This window comes from Pygocentrus nattereri, chromosome 7, assembly GCF_015220715.1.
Source record: "Pygocentrus nattereri isolate fPygNat1 chromosome 7, fPygNat1.pri, whole genome shotgun sequence".
In the NCBI taxonomy this organism is placed as follows: Eukaryota; Metazoa; Chordata; class Actinopteri; order Characiformes; family Serrasalmidae; genus Pygocentrus; species Pygocentrus nattereri.
The window spans coordinates 40,431,482-40,456,206 of NC_051217.1; the positions used below are offsets into that span (position 1 = coordinate 40,431,482).

General features: G+C 39.9%; 1 protein-coding gene and 2 pseudogenes across 1 annotated transcript; all 3 read right to left on the bottom strand.

Annotated features, from left to right (window-relative positions):
* Positions 1-4,897, bottom strand: LOC108434053 (annotated as a pseudogene).
* Positions 4,898-10,745: 5,848 nt separating this feature from the next.
* LOC108434054 (extracellular calcium-sensing receptor-like) lies at positions 10,746-14,106 on the bottom strand. Its single transcript, XM_017708968.1, has 6 exons — positions 13,892-14,106; positions 13,448-13,739; positions 12,519-13,310; positions 12,139-12,363; positions 11,899-12,022; positions 10,746-11,653 (listed from the first exon to the last, which is right to left on the bottom strand). Exons 1-6 carry the CDS (start codon positions 14,104-14,106, stop codon positions 10,746-10,748), a joined length of 2,556 nt encoding a protein of 851 aa, XP_017564457.1.
* A 6,146-nt stretch (positions 14,107-20,252) lies between these two features.
* On the bottom strand, positions 20,253-24,552 carry LOC108434055 (annotated as a pseudogene).
* Between the last annotated feature and the right edge of the window lie 173 nt (positions 24,553-24,725).

The following is a 24,725-nucleotide window of genomic DNA, read 5'->3' on the forward strand; positions in this document are numbered from 1 at the left end:
TCATAATTTGACCTTTCTGCTGTGGGAGAATCGAAAAAGAGGTAAAACTGGCATAACTCTCTATTCCTCCTTGCATTGAAAAGGCACTTTACCATGAGAAGAATTACTATTCTAGTCATGTAATAATTTATTACACTTTCAAAAATAACTGGTCTTGCTTTTGGCTATAGTTATTAGCTTAATGATATATTATAATTAAATGGTAAACAGCAAAATGCTTCTATAATAATTGATCAGCCTTCAGGTAAGTGGAAAAGTTAACATACATTTTTTTAGCATTTTTTTCTGGGAAAGAGCAAAAATGAAGTTTAAAGAAAAAAAGCATAAAATATACAGATTTTCACAAATAATCTACAGCAATTGAGTGTAAATCTATAAATGAACACAATAATATTTTTGGAATAATTAGAAATTTCAATCAAAGCAAAGATAGGACTATGAATATGATGAATAAATATTTGGCATTCTGCACTACTTCTAGGTCACTATTCAAATGTAAGCATTTATGACATTTGTCATGTTAAGGTCTTTGTACAAAAAGTCTGGGTTTTTTTTTTCAGTCTTCCATGGCTTCATGATGGCGGCACGGTGGCGTGGTGGGTAGCGCTGTCGCCTCACAGCGAGGAGGGCCTGGGTTCAATTCCCTGGCCGGGCGACCGGGGTCCTCTCTGTGTGGAGTTTGTATGTTCTCCCCGTGTCTGCGTGGGTTTCCTCCGGGTTCTCCGGTTTCCTCCCACAGTCCAAAGACATGCAGTCAGGCCAATTGGACATGCTAAATTGCCCCTAGGTGTGAGTGTGTGAGTGACTGTCTGTGTGTCTGCCCTGCGATGGACTGGCGACCTGTCCAGGGTGTATCGTGCCTTTCGCCCGAAGACTGCTGGGATAGGCTCCAGCACCCCCCCGCGACCCTGACGGAGAAGCGGCTTGGAAAATGGATGGATGGATGGATGGCTTCATGATTTTGATCTTGTGGAGTCCATGTCATTCTTAAAGATCTGATGTGAAATGTGTCATTATAGCAAACTTACAAATTTACAGTTGTTTACAGTGGTGGGGTGATAGGAAACAGATGTCCAAAGCCTTTAATGCCTCTAAAAGCTACCTCCCAGAAAGCTATTGTCTTTAAATGATTTCTACTCCATTGTCCGATGCTTTAGACTTAATTTTACTATAATTTTGAAATACGGGTTTAGTCTTTTCATGGTGGAAGTACATGGAAGGTGTTGCTTTTTTCCAGATTTACCACTATTACTGTCAACGTAACATTCTCAAATCAACAAAGTTTCAGTTCAGTGGTTATTTTGAACAGGAAATACAATGGCTGTATTTTTGTTGTAAAGATTGTGACCCTGGTTTTAGGACCATTATGGAGAAAAAAACTTTCTCTTCACATCAAACCACTCGTTTTGATTTTGTTTACTACTCAAAGATTGAGTTATGAAGATGTTTATTATTTTTTAATTGTTGGGTTTCCATATTGAGATAATGGGAAGATACATTATATTAATAGTGAATGTGCAGCTCATTTAACTGGGACTTTACCCATTATTTGCTTTTTAGTGTTCATTTCTGGTTTATGTATGATTATGTAACACTTTGGAAGAAAGATACAGAATAACAAACCAAAGCTTGAGGCCAAAATGGCAAATATCTCCACAGCTACTGTGAACTTTCCAGGAGAGCTGACATAAGCTGGGATGAAGGTGATCCAAACAGCACAGAATATGAGCATGCTGAATGTGATGAACTTGGCTTCATTAAACTTATCAGGCAGCTTCCGAGCCAGAAAAGCTAAAACAAAGCAAAGTAGAGCCAAAAGTCCAATATAACCCAGCACAGCCCAGAAACCTATAGCTGACCCTAACTGACATTCTAGGATGATCTTTTCCTTGTAGTGCTTTAGATTTTTGAAGGGGAAAGGAGGGGATGTTGTTAACCAAACAACACAAATTAGGACCTGTATGAGAGTAAAAGCAAGAACACTGAGTCTCTGCTGTGGAGGCCCAAACCATTTCATGACATTACTGCCTGGAAGTGTAGCTCTGAAGGCCATTAACACCACAATAGTTTTCCCCAGAACACAGGAGATGCAGAGGACGAAGGTGATCCCAAACGCTGTGTGACGCAGCACACAGGACCACTCAGAGGGCTGACCAATGAAAGTAAGTGAACAGAGAAAACACAGAGCCAGAGAGAAGAGCAGCAGGAAGCTCAGCTCTGAGTTGTTGGCTTTGACTATGGGGGTATTTTTAAATTTAAAAAATATAATGGCTATTATTATCGTCATAAAGGCACCAATAATTGAAACAGCTGTCAACAAAATTCCCATCGTTTCCTCATATGACAAGAATTCAATTTCCTTTTTTACACATTCATTCCTGTATTGATTTGACCAGTAATCTTCATAGCACTGTTCACATTTAATCGAGTCTGTCGGAGAGAAAAATAACATTCATTTAAAAAAAGTTTAATGTGCAGTAAAAGTATTTGAAGACATGCATTACATATAATGTTCCCATTGTCTCCTACCCTCTAAACCATGGAGAAAAACTTAAACTTAATTATCTCAAATATTCCATAATACATTTAAGTTGTATTAGTAATACATACAGTAATCTATTTAAAACATTTTTTTGTGATTGTTTGTACCTGTCATATTGCTGATCTCTCCTTCAGCACATGGTATACAGTCAAAGCAGCAGATAGGCTTTCCTTTCTGCACAGCCTTCCTGGTGCCTGGTGGGCAGCTCTCACTGCACACAGACACCGGCAACTAAGATCAAAGTAAATGTTCAGTAATTTACAGTAAAAAAAAAAAAAATTATATATCTTATATTAATGTGCAGGCTTTACTGAGACCAGAGTGCAGTGTTATCCTTATACCTGGCTTGTATTTTGTGCCCACACAATAGAGGCCATTTTTACTGATAATCGATTGTGAGCAGGGAAAGAAGAGTCATAAAGTCCAACAGTGACAAACTCATGGTGATCCTCAACACTTTGCAAATTTATTATTTCATATTTTGCTGCAGGGTCACCATTTTTATCAAAATAAACTTCTTCACCGTCTTTGGTTTTGAAGCGCACCCTTTTCAGATGTTCTAGAAACTGACAGAATAAAATAAAGTTACTACATCTGAAAAACACTTCTCCTTAAGTACAGCATTCTAACTAATTTTTCTGTATCAGTGCTACTCGCATGAGCCAAATCTGTGAAGTTTAAGATCTGCACTTACACCGAATTTTAACTTACAGTGAGAGGATCAGGCTGTTTCTTTGTAGAACATGTTTGTTTGCAGCCAAGAAGGTCATGCAGAGTATGGGCAACAGCATAAACAGCTTTATACACATTAGTGAAAATAGGCATCAGAGATAAATCTGTGAAGGCATTTTCTATTCCAGACAGTTTCTCCTGTCCTGTACACACTGTAGTATCTACTAAGTCATTCTGCACTGTAAACTTGCAATTAAACAAAGCCTCCCAGAACTCAGTAAAAATGGCACTGCCTGCAGTTTTCAGTGGATATATATCCAGAATGAATTCCTTCAGACCCGTCACTGTTGTATTGGGGATAGCCAGCCCTATGGCTCCTTGCAGTATTTTGTGCTTATCCAGTCTGGCTACAGTTGAATCAGAGATCCAACCTTCAGTTCCCACCCACTGGTATCCAGTAATGTTGTGCTCATAAAATACATTCAGCAAAATCTCTAGGTCATTATATGTGACAAATGCCACAATCACTCGAGAAGTAGAGCTTTTGATATGCTGGATTATTCTCAGCACTTTTTCTTGTGAGTAGGTTCTAAAAAATGAGAAAGAATATTCTAAGCATATACCCAGCTGCTCTGCTGCTTCAGTAAATGCAGCCATTCCACTGTTACCATAATCATCATCTCTCCTTATTGCACCCACCCAGGTCCAGCCAAACTCTTTGACCATCTCTGCCAGTGCTCTGCTCTGGTAATAATCACTGGGAATAGTGCGCAAGAATGAGGGATATTTGCTTTTGTCACTGAGACACTCGCAGGTGGAATAGTGACTGATCTATGAACAGATTTGCACAGGTATTGGTATTGTCAGGTATTATGTTCATCATTTTTTTTTGCCATATATAATGTGCATTGTACATTAAGCATGTGCTCTGAAATGATATTTTATTTAAATATGTTATTTTAATTTTTTTAGTAGTTATAATACTGACAAAAACTGTTATATATATATTTCCTTACTAAGGGAATGCTGAAAGGTCCGACACTCTTTGCAATAGCCATTGATACTGGTGATTGTGTCTCACCAATTATGGCTTGCACCTGTGCTGGCTTTGAGCAGGGCTCATTCAACGTTGAGTTCTCATTCCCATTAACAAGTGCCATAGCCATTCTAACCCCCATAGCCGTGGAAGTGCATGTGTCATAGATCTTGTATCCCAGTAAAACACCAGGGAGTAAAGAACTGCTGTTGTTAATCTCTTCTATTGCAAAGATCAAGGACTGTGAAAACTGGAATGTTCTAAAATCAACACTGGATTAGAGAGAAAAAAAAACAACATATACATAGACATTTTAAGGATGGCGTCTAGAAGCTTATGTACTGCTATATATTCTCACAATCTAATTAATTAAATATTAAATAATACATTTTCATTCAGTGTTTAAAAATCTCAGTTTGTTATCCTACTTACCTTATGCAATCTAGTGGTGATGGTTTGACCATATAGGACATGTCTGTGTTTTCCCAAGTCCTATGAAATGGGAAAATCCCTCCAACTATAATATCACCATCTTTAGAAAGTTTTGGGTATGACGGCTCTCCTTGAAGGCTACATAATGTTCCATTTGTGCTGTAAAAATTAATGATGGCCATTACGACATGCAAGAGAGTAAAGATGTACTCCATCCTCCTATTCAGCTATAGGTTAGGAGAAATGACGATTGAGTATGTACAAGGTCTGATCTTTCAGCTGGTTGGACGGGAATAAGTTTGTAGTATTTATACAGAAAAAATACAAATTCTCTATGGTAATATTACACTGCTGGGCCACAGTCAAAGGAGGAGTCACTTGCCGATATGAGCAGCAGTAATCTGAATTAGGCCTGTGTCTCTTTTCGCCTCTTTTACCTTTGTATTGTTTTGGTGCTTTCTTGTTTCTTTTTGTGCATTTAAAAAACGTTTTTAATTTTAAGCTCCTCATTTTTCAATGGTGATACATTACAATTGTTTTTTTGTAACATTTATTATTACATTATTGCTATTTTCTTGACTTGAACAATTTTAATGAAATGTCCAAATGTCTACCCAATCTCTCTTAAAGTAAAATAAATGAATAAGCAAATTACTAAAATGTTTTGCTTTATTGGATAAAACAAATGACAGTCGTCTAGGCGTATTCTGTGGAAATTATATTTTAGTCATGGAGCTTTCGTTGGCTTTCTCACTTAGCTGCGTACATTCATTAACCAGACTGTAAGGCTCCAGCCGGCACCCCTGCTGCTAGCAGAGGCCGATGGCAGCAAGGTGTCCAGCCTGCACTGCCTGTTGCCAGCAGAGGGCAATGGCTGCAAGGAGCCATGGACTAATTAGGCTCAACTCAACACACCTGCGGGCTCCTTTAATTAAGGCTGTGGCAAATGCCAGCATTTGTCACACCTTTGTAGAGGTCCTTAGTCATGTTTAAGAAAAGAAAAGAAAAGCAAACAAAAGAGGGCTGAGAGAAGAAATTGCCCCAAAACTAAAAGAAAGAAAGAAAAAAAGAAAGAAAGGAGGACCACAAAGAGAACTTGTTCCAAAACTCCGGGTCACTCCATTGCCCCAATAAATCTCCTTACTTTTTTTTTCTTCACTGGCTTTCATTTCTCCACTTGGGTCTGCCTCCCCGCTGTCCCATAACAGAAAGGTGTGAACACCATGGACCCAGCAGAACTGGATCCCATCAAATCTGCCCTGCAAAACCAGGGTGCTGTTATTGATAGGCATGAGCAGCGGTTGCACGGCCTGATGCAACAGCTGACCCTTCTGTTCAGGGCACAGACCAAGAGGGTTCAGCATGCCAGTGCTGCTGCTGCTACTCTGGTACCCCATCTGGGGTGATGCTCTGGTGGAAATCCAGAGAGATATGCAGGGGACCCAGAGACCTGTAGAGAGTTTCTCTTGCAGTGCTCTCTGGTGTTTGAGCAGCAACCCTCCCAGTTATCAGCAGAAAGGTTCAAAGTGGCCTACATGATCTCTCTATTGAGCATTGGAGCTGGGGTTCATACTCCCATCCTCCTCTCCTGCAGCAGCAGGCTTCTTCTCGTCAGAAGGAAGGAAGGAGGATTGGGAATTAGCATTGGGAATGTTGCTGGTTACCGCTCACAGCAACACAGGAAGTAACGTGAGTTTGGGGTTCCTGTGGCAGAGCAGTTTATACAGTGTTGCCAGATGGCATGGTGGAAGGCCCGTGTTTCCCTCCTGACCACCACTGAAGCCAGAGAGCAGAGGCAGACCACAGGAGGTGTCCGGCACCCACCTTCTGGCCAGTAGGTCTGGCTCTCGGCCAACAATTTTCTGCTCCATGTGGAGTCCAAAAAGCTGGCTCCTAAATACGTGGGGCCTTTGAAAGTCGACCAGAAAGTCGAACCCTGGTCACCTACCAGCTACGCCTTCCGCCCTCCATGAGGATCCGTCCTGCATCCCACTTGTCACGCCTTAGGCCGTTCCTTTGTGGGACCCAGCCCTGAATGGTGCGTCTTGTTGCTAGCTCCCTAGCTTACACAGACCGTCGCGTCCTGGACTTCTGCCATGTGTGCCGTGTGATTGGGAGGGCTATGGGCCTGAGGATCTGTCTTGGGTTCCATAGCGCAATATCCTGGACCCGGAACTCATTAGGGAGTTCTGGCGGGCATGGCTGCTGGCCTGGGGACTTCTGGGTCCATCCCTAGGAGGGGGGGGGGTCTTGTAAGGGTCCAACTGGCCCCCCCTACTGCCAGGAGAGGGTGACAGCAGAAAGGTTTTCAGCCTGCACTGTTGTAAATAGCAACTGAAATCTTTTTAAGCACCTTTTGGTGTCACTCTTTATAGAAAACTTTATCATATAAGGATGCAGAAGATCTTTGTAATGGAAGAAGTGGGGAAAAAAAACTGATTGTGACTCATAAATAATTACTATACTATACTACTATACTGAACCATTTGTCACTGTTTGCGCACTGTGAAATTAGACCTCTGCATTTAACTCATCCTTGCAGTGAAACACCCACATACATGCACACTAGTGAACACACACACTAGAGGGCAGTGTGCACACTTACCCGGAGCAGTGGGCAGCCCTATCTGCAGTGCTTGGGGAGCAATTGGGGGTTAGGTGCCTTGCTCAAGGGCACTTCAGTCACATGCTTTCATCCTTTTACTGTTTTACTCTAATTATCTTTTGACTTCTCCAGGCAAAGCATTTGTTTCTCCTACTGCTTCACCTGCAGGACCACTAGCTTTCTTTGCTAATGCTCCAGCTGAGTAGGAAACTTGGAAGCCTGCTGAATAGTCATCCTAAATGCTGGCACTCAAGCAGCTTGAGTAGACAGCAGAGGACCTGAATGTGGAGCAAGCACTGAATCAAGAGAGGGAACTGGCATAGGAGCTTCCCAGGGAAGCTCAGGAAGCCTATCCGTGTGTGGAGCCATCACAAGAGTTGCATAGGAAACCAGCACTGGAGGAGCAGCAGCTTGGGAAACTGGGACTGGATCAGGATGGAGAGCAGGCACAGTAGCTGCACAGGAAGCCTGCACTGAGGGAGCAGCGACTCTGGAAACTAGTATCAAATCAGGCTGGGGAACTGGGACAAGAGCTGCCTGGAAGACCAGCAGTGAAGCACCCTGGAGGACTGTAACAGGAAACTTGTGTGGAGCTGGAGCAATGGAGTTTCTTCCAGTTGTAGTTGCTACTCCATGGGAGGTGGCAAGAGGAGCCACCATAGGATAGGAGGTTCTGGGAGAAACCACATGGTAGCTTGGGTGGCATGATGAGGGCAGATGTCAAATAGCCAGTGCTCTTTGTAGCACTGGTTGGAGCTTTGAGGGCAGGCATCCACATCCCAGTGCTGTGTGTAGCACTGGTTGGAGCTTTGAGGGCAGGCATCCACATCCCAGTGCTGTGTGTAGCACTGGATGGAGAAGGGGCCAGCTTCAAAATGCCAGTGCTCTTTGTAGCAATGGGCAGAGTCTTGGAACCTTGTGCAGTCTAACACGCATTCTCTAGAGCTGTGGGCAATGCTGTGGAATCCAGTGCAGGCATGCAGGTGTTCTTTGAAGCTCTGGGCGTTGCTGTGTGTAGCGTCCCACCCCCCTAAAATAAATAAATAAATAAATCCCTTTGAGATCCTGGCCCTCTCTCAGCACCAGGCCAAAGTCAGACTTGAAGAGGCTCCTCAAATTCTCTACTGAGTGGGCCATCTCACTATGTGAGTCCCACACGTGAGCCACCCAGTCTAAGGCAGGCCCTCGCAGTAACAGGACCACAAAGTCCACTTTAGCATCCTCAGACTGGAGTGACTCGTTGAAGTGGACCAAATAGCAAAATGAATCTCCACAGAAGCAGGGACCACATGGCAGCTAATCTTTTCTACTGAATGTTTGTTCACACTTGTTTAAAATCCTGTTGTGTCGATTGAGCCAGTGCCTGTTCAGAATTGCTCCAGAGTTTTAGACAGTTGTATATTTATTTAAAGCAGCAGTAATTATTATTATTATTATTATTTTTTATTTTTAAATTTTTAATAGAAAAAGTTTTACAAAGTGAGGATGGAAAAACCATACTTTAATCTTGGAGCCATTCACTATTGTGAGTCACCCAGTAAAACATAAAATAATAAGTCAGAGATATCAGGTCAGATTTCACAAGTTTTTTCCAATTTTCTTCTAAATTTGGTCATTTTCAGTTCAACCCACTAGTTGAACTAATGAACTAGCTCAACTAATTAGACAGTATGGCTGATGCTAGGAGGTAGGAAGGGTGAAGGCCAGCACAAGCTTGATTTGACTTGACTTGAATTTTCCTCCATGCTGCTAATGCCTAGTTCACACTACACAATTTTAGCCCGATTTTTCAGTCGCCGACTGTTTTTTGTAGATCGCCGACAGAAACCTGTGGTCAGAGGCAAATCGGCGAGCACTTGGAGCTCGCTCAGTCGTGTAGTGTGAACGGCTGAAAGACGCTCGCCGAGCCGTCGCTGAGTGGTCACCAACTAATCGCAGACGCCTGGCAAATATCTAGCATGTTTAATATCTAGCCCAGTCGGCGACTGTGAGTCAAAAGCAGCGTGTAGCTACAGCCAATGGGAATGCATAGAGAGAGAACCGCGTCACCGTTGAAGATCTCTCTGCGCAACAGTTGAGGAGTACACAAATCGTGTGTTTAAACGGTAAAAAATAATAACGAAAATATGGAGTACATGTACATATACACATGCTTTTTCACTGTACAAACAGACAGGTATGTTTTCATTGATAAAATATTTACCTCTCTAATATTTATCTCTCTGCAGAATGGACAGTCCCTGCTGGCCCTGTGTCTTTATCCATCATCTCATCCATATTTGTTCCTTTTTCTTCTTTCTTTTCTCACTACAAATCAGCGCAGTGACAACTCGGATTCCTTGTTTTTTGACATCCATTTTGGAAATGACCTATCTTCTACGTGGTATTGCTAGTTCTCACGAGAGTTAAGTTTTCGTGTGTTCTTGTATTTTTGGACAGCAGCCAGATGAGTCGGCGATTCCCCAGGGTGAAAGTCGTTTAATTTGTGAGCCCGTGTCACCAATCAGTCATGTAGTGTGAAAGCCACAACAACTGAAATACTCATGATTACAGCACAACCAGTCATGTAGTGTGAACGGCACAAAAACCTGACGACTGAAAAAGTCATGTAGTGTGAACCAGGCATTCGACAACATTATTGTACACTTAGCGACAAATGCTTACTGCCAGTTCTGTAACGTCAACTAACAGAAAGCCTGTGCTGGCTTGCATCACACTAACTCGGGAATGCCATCCTACTCACATAGAGTCCAGTTATGCTTTCATGGACTCCTGGCCACTGATAGCTGTAGCATCACCATGGATCAAATCTGCCATCTCTTGATGGTAGAGCACTTAGACCATTGCACCACTGTTTGGTTTAATATACTACATATATCATTTATGCATGATTATGGTGATTGCAAAAATTACATTAAATTAACAAACAATGCAAAGTAGAAGAATATTCACTAGTTCTCTCAGAGTTTTGGATCCCAATCAATGTAATCAGAAAGATGCAAAAGAAAAGAAAAACCTTTAATAAAACATATTTCCAAAGCATTAAACATATACATTTTGTCCAAAAATCTACGTAATCAACAAGATGTGAAAATAATTTATTGAAAACAGTCTCATGTGAAATGTGCCATTCTAGGTGAACTTGCCAGTTTCTATCTTTAAACACAGATAATTTTTTATCTATTCATGGTGGAAAGAATACATTTTTTTCCTGCCCAAATTAAGTACTATTACTTTTTTAAACATTATGTGTAAAAAATCTTTTGGATTACAAATATTGTTTGTATTTTAGACATTGTGATCCTTGATTCCTTAGGATCATTTGACTATGGAGGAATTATTTTAAATATTAAAAGTTCTAGAGATTTCCCTTTAATGTAATTTGTTTTGAAATTTTAACAAATTAAAATCACAGTTATAAGATTTATTTAAAGCTATGATGATAGTGAACATGGAGCTCACTTAAACGGCACTTTACCCATAATTTGCTTTTTAGTGTTGTTTTCTGGTTTCATTATGATTATGTAACACTTTGGAAGAAAGATACAGAATAACAAACCAAAGCTTGAGGCCAAAATAGCAAATATCTCCACAGCTACAGTGAACTTTCCAGGAGAGCTGACATAAGCTGGGATGAAGGTGATCCACACTGCACAGAATATGAGCATGCTGAATGTGATGAACTTGGCTTCATTAAACTTATCAGGCAGCTTCCGAGCCAGAAAAGCCAAAATAAAACACAAAAGAGCCAGAAATCCTATATAGCCCAGCACAGCCCAGAAACCTATAGCTGAACCTAACTGACATTCTAGGATGATCTTTTCCTTGAAGTAGTTTAGATTTTTGAAGGGGAAAGGAGGGAATGTTGTCAGCCAAAGCATGCAAATAAGGACCTGTATGAGAGTGAAAGCAAGAACACTGAGTTTCTGCTGTAGAGGCCCAAACCATTTCATGACATTACTGCCTGGAAGTGTAGCTCTGAAGGCCATTAACACCACTATTGTTTTCCCCAGAACACAGGAGATGCAGAGGACGAAGGTGATCCCAAACACTGTGTGACGCAGCACACAGGACCACTCAGAGGGCCGACCAATGAAAGTAAGTGAACAGAGGAAACACAAAGCCAAAGAGAAGAGCAACAAGAAACTCAGCTCTGAGTTGTTGGCTTTGACTATTGGGGTATTTTTATGTTTGAAGAATATAATTGCTATTATTATTGTCATAAAGGCACCAATAATTGAAACAGCTGTCAGCAAAATTCCCATTATTTCCTCATATGACAAGAATTCAATTTCCTTCTTTACACATTCATTCCTGTGTGCATTTGACCAATAGTCTTGATAGCATCGTTCACATTTAATTGCATCTGTCAGAGAGAAATAAATAACATGAAATTAGATGCATGAGTTAGATGCAGAGAGAAAGATGACTATTATTTATAAGGTTGACATTATCCCCTAACACATGGAGAAAAGCTTTTAGATTTCAATCAGGTTAAACTTAGTTATCACAAATATTGTAGAATATGTTCTAGTTAAAGGAGTAAAAGCCTACAATAGCAACTAATACCAACAATACTTTCTTTGTTTCAGCTTTTGTGAATGTTTGTACCTGTCATATTACTGATCTCTCCTTCGGCACATGGTATACAGTCAAAGCAGCAGATAGGCTTTCCTTTCTGCACAGCCTTCCTAGTTCCTGGAAGGCAGCTCTCACTGCACACAGACACTGGCACCTGTGATCAAAATCAATGTACAGTTACTTTAAAAATATTTGGCTATACATATTATTCACATTTTATATAAAGTATGCATGCTTTACTGAGACCAAAGTGCTGTTTTATCCTTGTACCTGATTTGTATTTTGTGCCCACACAATAGAGTTCATTTTTACAGCTAATCGATTGAGAGCAGGAAAAGAAGAGTCATAAAGTCCAACAGTGACAAAGTCATGATGATCTTCAACAGTTTGCCAGTTTATTATTTCATATTTAGCAACAGGGTCCCCATTTTTATCAAAATAAACATCTTCACCATCTTTGGTTTTGAAACGCACCCTTTTGAGATGTTCTAGAAACTGGTGGTGAAAAAAGAACAAAGTTTAAATTACAACATTTGAAAGATTATCACAATGTAGAATTTTGGCTGATATTTCTGAGTTAGTGCTACATACATGGCAACGTTACAAAACTTGAAATTTGAAATTTTTGTTCAAACAGACTTTTAACGTACAGTGAGAGGATCTGGCTGCTTCTTTGTAGGACATGTTTGCGTGCATCCGAGAAGGTCATGTAAGGTGTGGGCAACAGCATATACTCCCTTGTACACATTACAGAAAATGGGCATCAAAGACAAATCTGTGAAGGCGTTGTCCCTTTCAGACAGTTTCTCCTGTCCTGTGCACACTGTTGCATCTTCTGACTCATTCTGAACTGTGTATTTGCAGTTAAACAAAGCCTCCCAGAACTCAGTAAAAATGGCGCTGCCAGCAGACTGAAGTGGCATTATATCTAGAATGAAATCCTTCAGACCAGTTACCTTTGTTTGGGCTAAAGCTACCCCTATGGCTCCTTGCAGTATTTTGTGCTTATCCAGTCTGGCTACAGTTGAATCAGTAATCCAACCTTCAGTCCCCACCCACTGGTATCCAGTAATATTGTACTCATGAAATACATGCAGCAAAATTTCAAAGTCCCAAGAAGTGACAAATGCCACAATCACTCGAGAAGTAGAGCTTTTGATCTGCTGGATTATTCTCAGCACTTTTTCTTGTGAGTAAGTTCTAAAAAATGGAAGTGAATATTCTAGACAAACGCCCAGCTGTTCTGCAGCTTCAGTAAATGCAGCCATCCCGTTGTTACCATAATCATCATCTCTTCTTAATGCGCCCACCCAGGTCCAGCCAAACTGCTTGACCATCTCTGCCATTGCTCTGCTCTGGTAGTAATCACTGGGAACAGTGCGCAAAAATGAGGGATATTTCCTTTTGTCACTGAGACACTCGCAGGTGGCATCATGACTGATCTAAAAACAGATTCACACAATCATGTCAAATTTTATATTTAGTCAAAATTTTATGTCGGATATTAACAGGATTTAAAATTGAAAGCTAAGGTCAAGTGGTTTTGATATTGCTTACAAAAAACTGCTGAAATGCTTACTAAGGGAATGCTGAAAGGTCCTATGCTCTGTGCGATAGCCATTGATACTGATGAGTATGTCTCGCCAATTATGGCTTGCACCTGTGCTGGCTTTGTGCAGGGCTCATCTAACGTTGAGTTCTCATTTCCATTAGCAAGTGCCATAGCCATTCTGACCCCCATACCTGTGGAACTACATGTGTCATACATCTTGTATCCCAGTGAGACTCCAGGGAGTAAAGAGGAGCTGTTGTTGATCTCTTCTATTGCAAAAATCAAGGACTGTGAAAACTGGATGGTTCTGAAATCAATGCTTGATTTGAAAAAGACAGATATACACTCATAATTCAAGTATGACATCTAGAAACATCTGTATTACTACTTTCATATGTAACATAAAAACAATACATATTCAATTCATGTATGAAATTCTCACTATGTGACTGTTTTTTTCTTGCTGCTTACCTAACACAATTCAGTGGTAATGGTTTGATCCTATAAGACACGTCTGTTATTTTCCAAGTTCTGTGGAAGGGGAAAATCCCTCCAACTATGATATCACCATCCTTTGAAAGCTGGGGGTATACCCGCTCTCCTTGCAGGCTGCAGAAAGTTCCATCTGTTCTGGAAAAATTGATGATAGCCATTACCACATTCAACAGAGTAATGATAGACTCCATCCACCCATTCAGCTACTGAGTGCAGATAATGACTGAGTGTGTGCAAGGTCTGATTTATCACCTGGTTGAACACGAAAGGTTTGTAGTATTTATAGAGATGGAAATGCAAATCCTCCATGGTAATGTTACACTGCTGGCCCACAGTTGAAAGAGGTGTGACTTTTAGATGTGAGGTTTTTTCTTGTATAAGAATAAATAAATAAATAAATAAATATATATATATATATAGGTATCCAATTGTCCAACCTGTTCCTCTTAAATGATAATCAATAAATAGATAAATAACTGTTAAATGAAACAATTTAATCAACAATTTAAATCAGTTAAGGTTATGCAACTGAAAGTAAATTATTTATGTTTTTACCAAGGAGCTTGTGCTGGCTTCCTCAGATAGCTGCACAAGTTTATGTATTAGTCAAATATTGGCCATATTTCACATTTTTTCATGCACAATTTTCTTTACTGACCCTACATTCAAGCTCATAATGTGATCAGCTTTTTAATACCACCTTACCACTTGCTAAGCTTGAAAATTTGTGTACATAACAATACATTAACATAAAATACAGAACCCAGTTTTGTATAGTTTGTTCGTAAAACATTTGTTAAACAGTCAGGGTCAATGTCAATGAAAAGTGTGTGAACCTCTTGAAAAAGGTTAAAAACCTTTCAAAAAGGTTAAATGATGTTTATTTCAGCACCTCTGTTTATGAGTCCTTACAGACCTTGCTCTGTACAGGTAAAGAAGGTCTGTGTAAAATAAGAAATAAGTGGAAAAACTGATTCTGTGACTAAATGAGTTATTCCAGGATTTTGTTGTTTTATTGGTTTTATGTCTTGACTTGAACGTGGCCAAGTAAATGCTTTGGTTAGTCCAAATGCATACAGAATCTTTAGCCTTCTTTGCTTTTTTTGGTTAAAATTGACAGAAGTAGCTGTAGAACCTAAATTTGTTGCAGCCAGCACAAGGAGGCATAGAGCTCCCCCTTTGTAATCAACGCAACCAGCATCAGTTGTTAACATACTTACGTGGAGCTCTCACACTGCTCAGTGCTCTGAATTGTGTTAACCGACAATGTGCACATATCTCCAGACTAAGCTAGTAATTTCTGTTTTTCCTCTGCAATTGTTCTTGATCTGTCTCTGTGCATTTAGATGCTTTTTTTGTGTCATTCTGTGCCAACGTAAGAGATCCCTTCTCTTTTTGTTTTGAAAGTTGGGGCTATTATCAATGGCTACCTTCCTACATTTATTTTAAGACTCAGCAGAAGCACAGTACGAATTCCTAGGCCTCTCACCTTGGTTCATGCCACTAGTGGGGCAAGATTTCTTTGTCCTTTCTATATACTCTAAGTTACAGTTCCTGAGGTTTAGACAGCATTCAGCTTGTTCTTGTGTTACTTTGAGTTCTTTCAATAGTTTTCCTGAGTCTTAAGTTGCTCTGCCTTTGGTTCTATTCCTAGTCCTCAGGGGGTGGCTCACCCAGTTAAATGGGGCACTCTGTTCATCAAAGCCCTATTTCTAGCTGGTCCTGTGGTGCTTCATTATTTTACAGCAAGACTGAGCCAGTAACATGGACCCAGCATTTTAAGACTACCTTGGCCAACCAAGCATCATGCATGCAGAAAGTACCCGGGCCTGTCCAGACAGTGGCCTCAAATGGTGATCCACAGCCCTCCGAGGCTCTACATGGACTGTATGTTTCTGTAGTGGAAGTTAGCAATGTTAGTAATTGTTTAGCATTAGTGCTAATCATGGTTAGCATGATAACAGTGTTGGCTATGTGCCTGGTTTTGTGGAAATGGTGACATTAAATGGCCTTGTTTGTTAAATGAGCAGCTCATTTGTATTGTATTTTGTTGATTTTTTGGTTAATGTAGCAATACAAAATGAGGCTGTCATTTAGAAGGTTGAATTTGTGAGCAGCTAGTAGCTTTCCACAATACATTGATAGGTTTTGTATTTTTTGCCAGTGTATTGGGTTTGGCATAAGCTAGCTGTATTGTGTTGCAATATAGCTATTGTACTAGTGTCTTTGATATAGGATTAATAGAGTTACAATGGCTGAATTTGACCCAGAAAAGTTTTTGGAGCAGGAAGTAAACTGTGCACGTTTAGTCAGACTCTCAAAGCTTAACTTAATTAAATTAGTACATTTTTGTGAGATAGAAGTTCCTCTGGAAGCCAAGAAACACGAAATAATAAGTGAAGTGTTGTCTTCGAGTTCCAGATATGAAGGTAGAATCAGTTATGCGTAAAGAAGAGTTTCAGAAGGAAGATAGTCAAAAAGAGAGAGATTTGACAAGAAAGGAGAGGGAATTTGCATTAATCCAAAGGGACAGAGTAGAGGCAGTAGCATTTGTAAAGTTAGAATTAGAATTAGCTAAGACCCTGCTCAAGCAAGAGTATCCTGCAGTTTTTCCTTCCTCCGATGTCCAAGTATCCAGTCTGTTTGTCTGAGCCTCTCAAAATGTATCAGACTATATCATTAGATTAATCTCTTCCCCAGTCTGTGTATAAGTCTTCAGTTTAGATGTGATGTTCTTCTTAAAGAGCAAAACAGCAAGCCTGTCCTGTCTGACTTAAGAGCGACAGCAGCTTCAGTAGAAGAGAGTAAGGAGCTGTCGAAGGGTTATTATCACCAGGATGGTGTGCTTATGCTCAAGTGGAGGTCACCTGACCAGCATTATCAGATTGTCTCCTCAGCCTATCATCTGTGCTCACAGGAAGCAATAGAAATGTATCATCAGACTTTGAAGTCTATGATTAAAGCATATTCTATTTAGTTTCCTGAAGATTGGGATTGTGCCATGCCTTTTATTATGTTTGCTTTAAGAGATTCAGTGAATGATAGCACAGGTTTAACTCCATTCAAGTTAGTTTTTGGGCATGAGGTCAGAGGGCCCCTCAAGATGGCCAAAGAGAAACTTCTGGGACAGGAGGCAGGGGGCAGTCTTTTTCAGTTTGTGTGTTGTTTAAAAGAAAGGTTGTCTTCAGTATGTGAACTGGCAAGAGAAAATTTGAAAGGGGCACAGAAGCATATGAGGCATTGGAAAGAGCCTTTGCAATTGGGGACAAGGCTTTAATGTTAACCCCTGTGTGAGGTGACAGTCTTAATGCAGCTTTTATTGGGCCATATACAAATGTAAAGAAAGTGAGTGATCATATTTATGTGGTTAGCACTCCTGATGGTAGGAGAAAATCTAAACTATATCACATTAATCTGCTTAGGTCTTTTTAGATAGGCCTTGTCTTACCACATTAGTAGTGTATGATGTTGAGCTTGTTGATGTTTTACCTATTAAACAACACCCTTATAGACTGTCTCCATCCAAACTAAATATGGTTAAACGAGAGCTGACATATATGGAAGAGATCAGCAGAGGTTTGAGAAATTCAAGGATTAGCTGGCTACTCATGACCCACTCTTTGTCTCTTGGAGATCTATACAAGCTGACCCACAGACTGAACAAGTGCCTTGAGTAGCACAGTCAGGACCAAAAGTCAGATGCTGCCAGGCATCCTGCTGAGTTGCACACTACTGCTTGCCTTGTTTGCACCTTTTCTCAACCACCTGCTGAATTGCTTGAGCCTTGAGAACAGCCCGTTCAGTTGGTCAGTACCTGTATTTTCCACCAAGGATGGGACACCCATATGCAGGAGGGAAAAATACATCCATTATGGGTGCTTGAGTCACAGAAAGGGAGACCTGTGATGGACCCTGTTCTTTTCACCAGCAGTCAAGCATTTGTCTAGATACTACCCTCTCTGGGGGCATCAGCAAAAGTGCAATATCAGAGCTTTTTTCACTCTGGGGCAGCTGGTAACTAAGACACTTTCAAGGTCTTGACCCAAGCCCCTGACCTACTGCTTATCTTAATTTTTCCCTAGCTGCAGCAACAGTCTCTGGACTGACTTCCTGGCCAGCATGCCCTCTGATCACTAAGAGTACCTGGTGATGCCCTTCAGGTAAATGAATGTTGCATCTTCCACCTGGCTGATACTTCTGTTTATAGAAGGATATTAAACAAGCACATAGCCCAGGGTAGGTGAGTTTTCCAGCAAATTTTGAAAAAACACTTCTTTGTGAAACCTCTATTTTCTGTTTCACACACCATCTGTCTCCTGAGTTTGTTGTGTCCAAAAAGCAGTCTGCATTTTGATCCAGCCAAAATTAAGGTAGCCTTGGAATGCCTGTGCCTGTCTCTGGCTGGTTTAGTACTTCCTATGTTTTTTTTATCTTTGTTCCAGCAATTTCTTTGAAATTATAGGATAACAGCAGCTCCTAACCACCCTCAGTAATAAAATACCTGAAGTCAAGGAGGCATTTAAAGATATTAACACTGTCTGACGTACACACTGTTTGTCCAGTTGCTGAACCCCACTGCCCCATTGCTTGTGAAGATGGATGACTCTAAAGTGGGGGCCCTATGATGTCGGCAGCCATGAGCCTCTTGCTGTGAAGCTAACCCCCGAGAAGTGGAGACATTGAAGGGGTTAAATATCAGTTTCTAGTCTGCACATATCATTAAAAATTGTCAAGTATATGGAATGCCAAGTACTTCAACCACTACCAGCCCAGATAGGCTTTATACTTCAACTAGTTTAACCATGTCCTGTACTGACCCTCAAATTTGAAACTAATGGCTAGCACACAGACTCTAGCCCTGCAAAGAGACCTCCATTTGAGATGCCCTTCAACAGGATCCTGACCATGGAAGAGGTCCTGTAGTTATGATATATCTCCCAACATCTGCTTGGGCCCAGACTCTGCAATGAGATGCTGCATCCCCATTCTCAGAACACCCAGGGTTTACCCAGACTCTGGGCTAAATATGTCTACAATACAATGTGGCATTGAATGTCAGTTGGGAAACTTTTCCCATAGGTACCCAGAGAAGGAGGCTAATGTTGGGGTTTCCACAGCCGAGCACTTAATCTGTCCTTGCCATTATGTTTGGCAGATGGTCTGAACCACTATTTGGGCTACCTTGGACACTTAGAAATGGACTGCCATCTAGAGAAAGAGACTGAGGCCCACATTCCTCATGGCAAAGTGATTCTGGCTCTTCTCAAAGGACTTCTCTCATGTTTCGATACCTAAAAGCTGGCCTCTCGATGTGTGGGATACGTCAAGGTGGACAGGTGGGTCTTGAGCTGACCTGCCATGTGCACATATCTCCAGGACAAACCAGTAAGCTAGGTATTTCTTCTGAAGTTGTCTCTTGGTGTTTTGAAACCTTTTTCATTAAACCACACACTGTACCAGTACAAGTTTTAAAAGTATAAAAAAACTCCAGCAGTACACATTAACACATCACCACCATGTCAGTGTTACTGCAGTGCTCAGAATGATCCACCACCCAAATAATACCTGCTCTGTGAGGGTCCATGGAGGTCCTGACCACTGAAGAACAGGGTGAAATGGGCTAACAAAGTATCAGAGAAACAGATGGACTACAGTCTTTAACTGTAGAACTACAAAATGCACCAATATGGTATATAGTAGGCAATGAGCAGAGGAACAAGGTCTTAATGTTATGTCTGATCGGTGTGTGTATGTATGTGTGTGTGTATATATATATATATATATATATATATATATATATATATATATATATATATATATATATACACCGATGGCGTTCACTAGAAATGAAGAGACATTTTGTGTGTTAGAATATGCTTGAACACAGTCAAATGAGTGCAGTGTGCATTTTTGAGAAAATTCAATAAAAATGAGGTCCGTTATATCAAATGACATGGTGAACTGCAATTCTTGATTTAAATAAATTGATATTTTAATGAAAATGGCACAATGAATAATCTTTGGCTGTGTTTACACAGCAGGTAAAAGTGGCCCAAATCCGATCTTTTTCCTCATGTTTGACACAGATGTGTCATTTGTAAGTCAGTGTGAACAGCAAAAAACGCATTGAATCTCATATTGTGAGAGTTTTGATTTGAGGCGCTTTTATATGTGGTACTGAAATCTGATCCATATCCAATCTGCAGCAATGCGACTCTGAAACTGACTCTGAGTCTGAACAGCCAGATCAGAATTCATGCGACTTTTACATCAGTCCAACTCGACATTGGGTATAATTTCATGCTGTTGGGACTGAAGCTCCAGGAGCAACAGGCATTCACTGGCCGTCATGACCGTTTACGTCCAGAGGAGCCTCTTGAAGTATTATTCTTTTGCACATCTGGGTTGGTTTAGGACCTGATCTGTTCAGACTGATGTCGCATACAGATCACATTAAAAAGATAATGTGAACAGCCAAAAAAAAAAAAATCAGGCCACTTTTACCTGCTGTGTAAACAAAGCCTTTTTTGATATGTTTATTCAGTCTAAAACTCATTACCATTATGGATGAAATTAAAATGCTTATACTGAGGACACCAGAGGGATATTATACTGATGTTGATCCAAAAAATTATCCAAAAGGTTGTTTTTTTTATTTATTTATTTTTTATTGTTAAGTTAACCAATTAGAGTTACTATATATTCATTGTCTAAATGTTTCAATAATGAACAAGTTTCAAATAAGTGGATAAAAGTGTTATTTTAAGCAAGAAAACATTTTCTGGGTAAGGTAAAAAAATAAATAAATAAAAAACTCCAAGCGCATAAAATATACAGATTTTGACAAAATATCTAGAGTGCTTTCCAAAATCCTGAAAATCTGGGATTTCATTCATTTAAACATAAATATTTGAAAGCATAATAAACATTTAAAACAAACCAAATCTATTACATGTAAAATAAAAAAAGAAAAAAATTATTCAAGTGATCTTTTGACACTGATCATGTTACCACTTTACAAAAAGCTCTGCCTTAGATAGTCATTCTTCTCACTGAAGCTTGTCTTCTGATGGATAGATTTGGTCTACTTGTCAGAGTTCCTGTAAGCTTGAGTGCACGCTGTCATTAAAGCCAAAGTTTCTTTAAAATGTTCACATCAAACCACTCTCATTTTGATTACATCTCAGAAATTAAATTATACTGATTTTCTTAGAGAGTAAAATTCACATTTAAGAGGTTTTAAAATGGTAACTGACTAATAATTAAATTGCAAGCATCTTGTGTGCTTTATATTAAGGCATACTAATTGGGAGCATTCAGCTCACTTAACTGGCACTTTAATCAAAATTTGTTTTTTAGTGTTTTGTTCTGGTTTCATTATAATTATGTAACACTTTGGGAAAAAGATGCAGAATAACAAACCAAAGCTTGAAGCCAAAATGGCAAATATCTCCACAGCTACAGTGAACTTTCCAGGAGAGCTGACATAAGCTGGGATGAAGGTGATCCACACGGCACAGAATATGAGCATGCTGAATGTGATGAACTTGGCTTCATTAAACTTATCAGGCAGCTTCCGAGCCAGAAAAGCCAAAATAAAACACAGTAGAGCCAAAAGTCCAATATAACCCAGCACAGCCCAGAATCCTACTGCTGAACCTAACTGACATTCTAGGATGATCTTTTCCTTGTAGTGCTTTAGATTTTTGAAGGGGAAAGGAGGAGATGTTGTCAACCAAAGTACACAAATTAAGACCTGTATGAGAGTGAAAGCAAGAACACTGAGTCTCTGCTGTGGAGGCCCAAACCATTTCATGACATTACTGCCTGGAAGTGTAGCTCTGAAGGCCATTAACACCACTATTGTTTTCCCCAGAACACAGGAGATGCAGAGGACGAAGGTGATCCCAAACGCTGTGTGACGCAGCACACAGGACCACTCAGAGGGCTGACCAATGAAAGTAAGTGAACAGAGGAAACACAGAGCCAGAGAGAAGAGCAGAAGGAAGCTCAGCTCTGAGTTGTTGGCCTTGACTATTGGGGTATTTTTGTGTCTGAAGAATATAATTGCTATTATTATTGTCATAAATGTACCAATAATTGAAAATGCTGTTAGCAGAATTCCCATTGTTTCCTCATACGACAAGAATTCGATTTCTTTCTTCACGCATTCATTCCTGTGTGTATTTGACCAGAAGTCTTGATAGCATTGCTCACATTTAATTGAGTCTGTCAGAGAGAGAAAAATAACATAAATAACAAAAAAGTTAGAAGCAGAATTAAATGTTGCTAAAGGACTGTTTTATATATCTCTTAAAATGTGGAGAAAAGCTTCAAGATGAAACAGTTTACACTTTTAATTATTAAGTTATAAAAAATTACACTTTTAATTATCAAAAATATTCTACAATACTTTGTGATTAGCTGTAATACCAACAATACTCTGTTTCAGCTTTTTTTTATTTTTGTACCTGTCATATTACTGATCTCTCCTTCTGCACATGGTATACAGTCAAAGCAGCAGATAGGCTTTCCTTTCTGCACAGCCTTCCTGGTGCCTGGTGGGCAGCTCTCACTGCACACAGAGACTGGCATCTATAAACAAAATAAATGTTTAATAACCTAAAAGAACATATAATTTAGACATTTTTACAAATGTTTTATAAAATATACATGCTTTATTGAGACAGACATGCAGTTATATCCCTGTACCTTGCTTGTGTTTTGTGCCCACAAAATAGATGGCATTTGTACTGCTAATCTGTTATGAGCAAGTAAAGAAGAGTCATAATATCCAACAGTGACAAACTCATGGTGATCGTCAATAGTTTGCAAGTTTATTATTTCATATTTAGATGCAGGATCACCATTTTTATCAAAATAAACCTCTTCGCCTTCTTTGGTTTTGAAGCGGACCCTTTTCAGATGTTCTAGAAACTAATAAAATAAAACAAGTTTGAATGGCAACATCTGAACAATCTTAGGTTGATACTTTCAGATCTGTGTTTGACTTTTAACTCACAGTGAGAGGATCAGGCTGCTTCTTTGTAGGACATGTTTGCTTGCAGCCCAGAAGGTTGTGTAGGGTATGGGCAATAGCATATACTGCTTTATACACATTATTGAAAATGGGCATCATGGTCATGTCTGTAAATTCATTTTCTATTTCAGACAGTTTCTCCTGTCCTGTGCACATTATGTCTTCTGAGTCATTCTGCACTGTATATTTGCAATTAAACAAAGTCTCCCAGAATTCAGTAAAAATGGCACTGCCTGCAGATTTCAGTGGATTTATATCCAGTATGAAATCCTTAAGACCCGATACTGTTGTTTTGGGTATAGCTAGCCCTATGGCTCCTTGCAGTATTTTGTGCTTGTCCAGTCTGGCTACAGTAGAATCAGAGATCCAACCTTCAGTTCCCACCCACTGGTATCCAGTAATGTTGTGCTCATGAAATACATCCAGCAAGATCTCCAAGTCCCAATAAGTAACAAATGCCACAATCACTCGAGAAGTAGAGCTTTTGATCTGCTGGATTATTCTCAGCACTTTTTCTTGTGAATACGTTCTGATAAATGGAAGGGAATATTCTAAGCATATGCCCATCTGTTCTGCAGCTTCAGTAAATGCAGCCATCCCACTATTGCCATAAACATCATCTCTTCTGATTGCCCCAACCCAGGTCCAGCCAAACTGCTTGACCATCTCTGCCATTGCTCTGCTCTGGTAGTAATCACTGGGAACAGTGCGCAAGAATGTGGGATATATTCTTTTGTCACTGAGACACTCGCAGGTGGCATCATGACTGATCTAAAAACAGATTTATACAGTTATTTCAGGGATTCTGTTTATTCTTAATTTTATGCCAAACTTTTAATTTTATGCCAAACAAATTGCATTAAACATTAAAAGTAAGTTCACAAAATATTTTACTTAATGGTTATGTTGGTCTTATTATTGAAATTAATATTGATGAAATGCTTACTAAGGGGATGCTGAAAGGTCCGACAGTCTTTGCGATAGCCATTGATACTGATGAGTATGTCTCACCAATTATGGCTTGTGCCTGTGTTGGCTTTGTGCAGGGCTCATCCAATATTGAGTTCTCATTTCCATTAACAAGTGCCAGAGCCATTTTAACCCCCATACCCGTTGAACTGCATGTGTCATATATCTTGTAGCCCAGTGAGACTCCAGGGAGTAAAGATGAGCTGTTGTTGATCTCTTCTATTGCAAAAATCAAGGACTGTGAATACTGCATTGCTCTGAAATCAAGACTGGATTAGGGAAAACAAAGATATACAAAGACATTTTCAGGATAGCATGTCGAAGCCTCGTTTCTACTGTTTAATGAAATAAACTGCTTAAAATACTACCTATTCATTCAATGTATGAAAATCTCACATTGTCTTTCTGCTTACCTGACACAATTCAGTAGAGATGGCTTGACTTCATAGGAAATCTCTGTGTTTTCCCAAGTCCTGTGGAAGGGGAAAATCCCTCCAACTATGATATCACCATCCTTTGACAAAAGTGGATAAACTGGTTCTCCTTGCAGGCTACAAAAAGTCCCATTTGTTCTGAAAGCATTGATGATGACCATTACTACATGCACGAGATTAAAGATCGGCTCCATTCACCCATTCAACTACTGAGTAGGAATAATGAATGAGTTTGTGCAAGGATAGATGTGTCCGCTGGTTAAACAACTAATATTTCTGGTATTTATACTAAAATGCAAATCCTCTACGGTAGCATTACACTGATGAGTCACAGTCAAAGAAGGTGTGGCTTTCAAATGTTAGTAGC

Excerpts from the sequence above, each read along its gene's own strand:
- LOC108434054 (XM_017708968.1), bottom strand. The coding sequence starts at position 14,106 with ATGGAGTCTATCATTACTCTGTTGAATGTGGTAATGGCTATCATCAAT. Across the intron at positions 12,364-12,518 it reads AGCAGCCAGATCCTCTCACT|TTTCTAGAACATCTCAAAAG; the intron begins GTACGTTAAAAG and ends TTTCACCACCAG. Across the intron at positions 11,654-11,898 it reads AGAGATCAGTAATATGACAG|ATGCAATTAAATGTGAACGA; the intron begins GTACAAACATTC and ends TCTCTCTGACAG.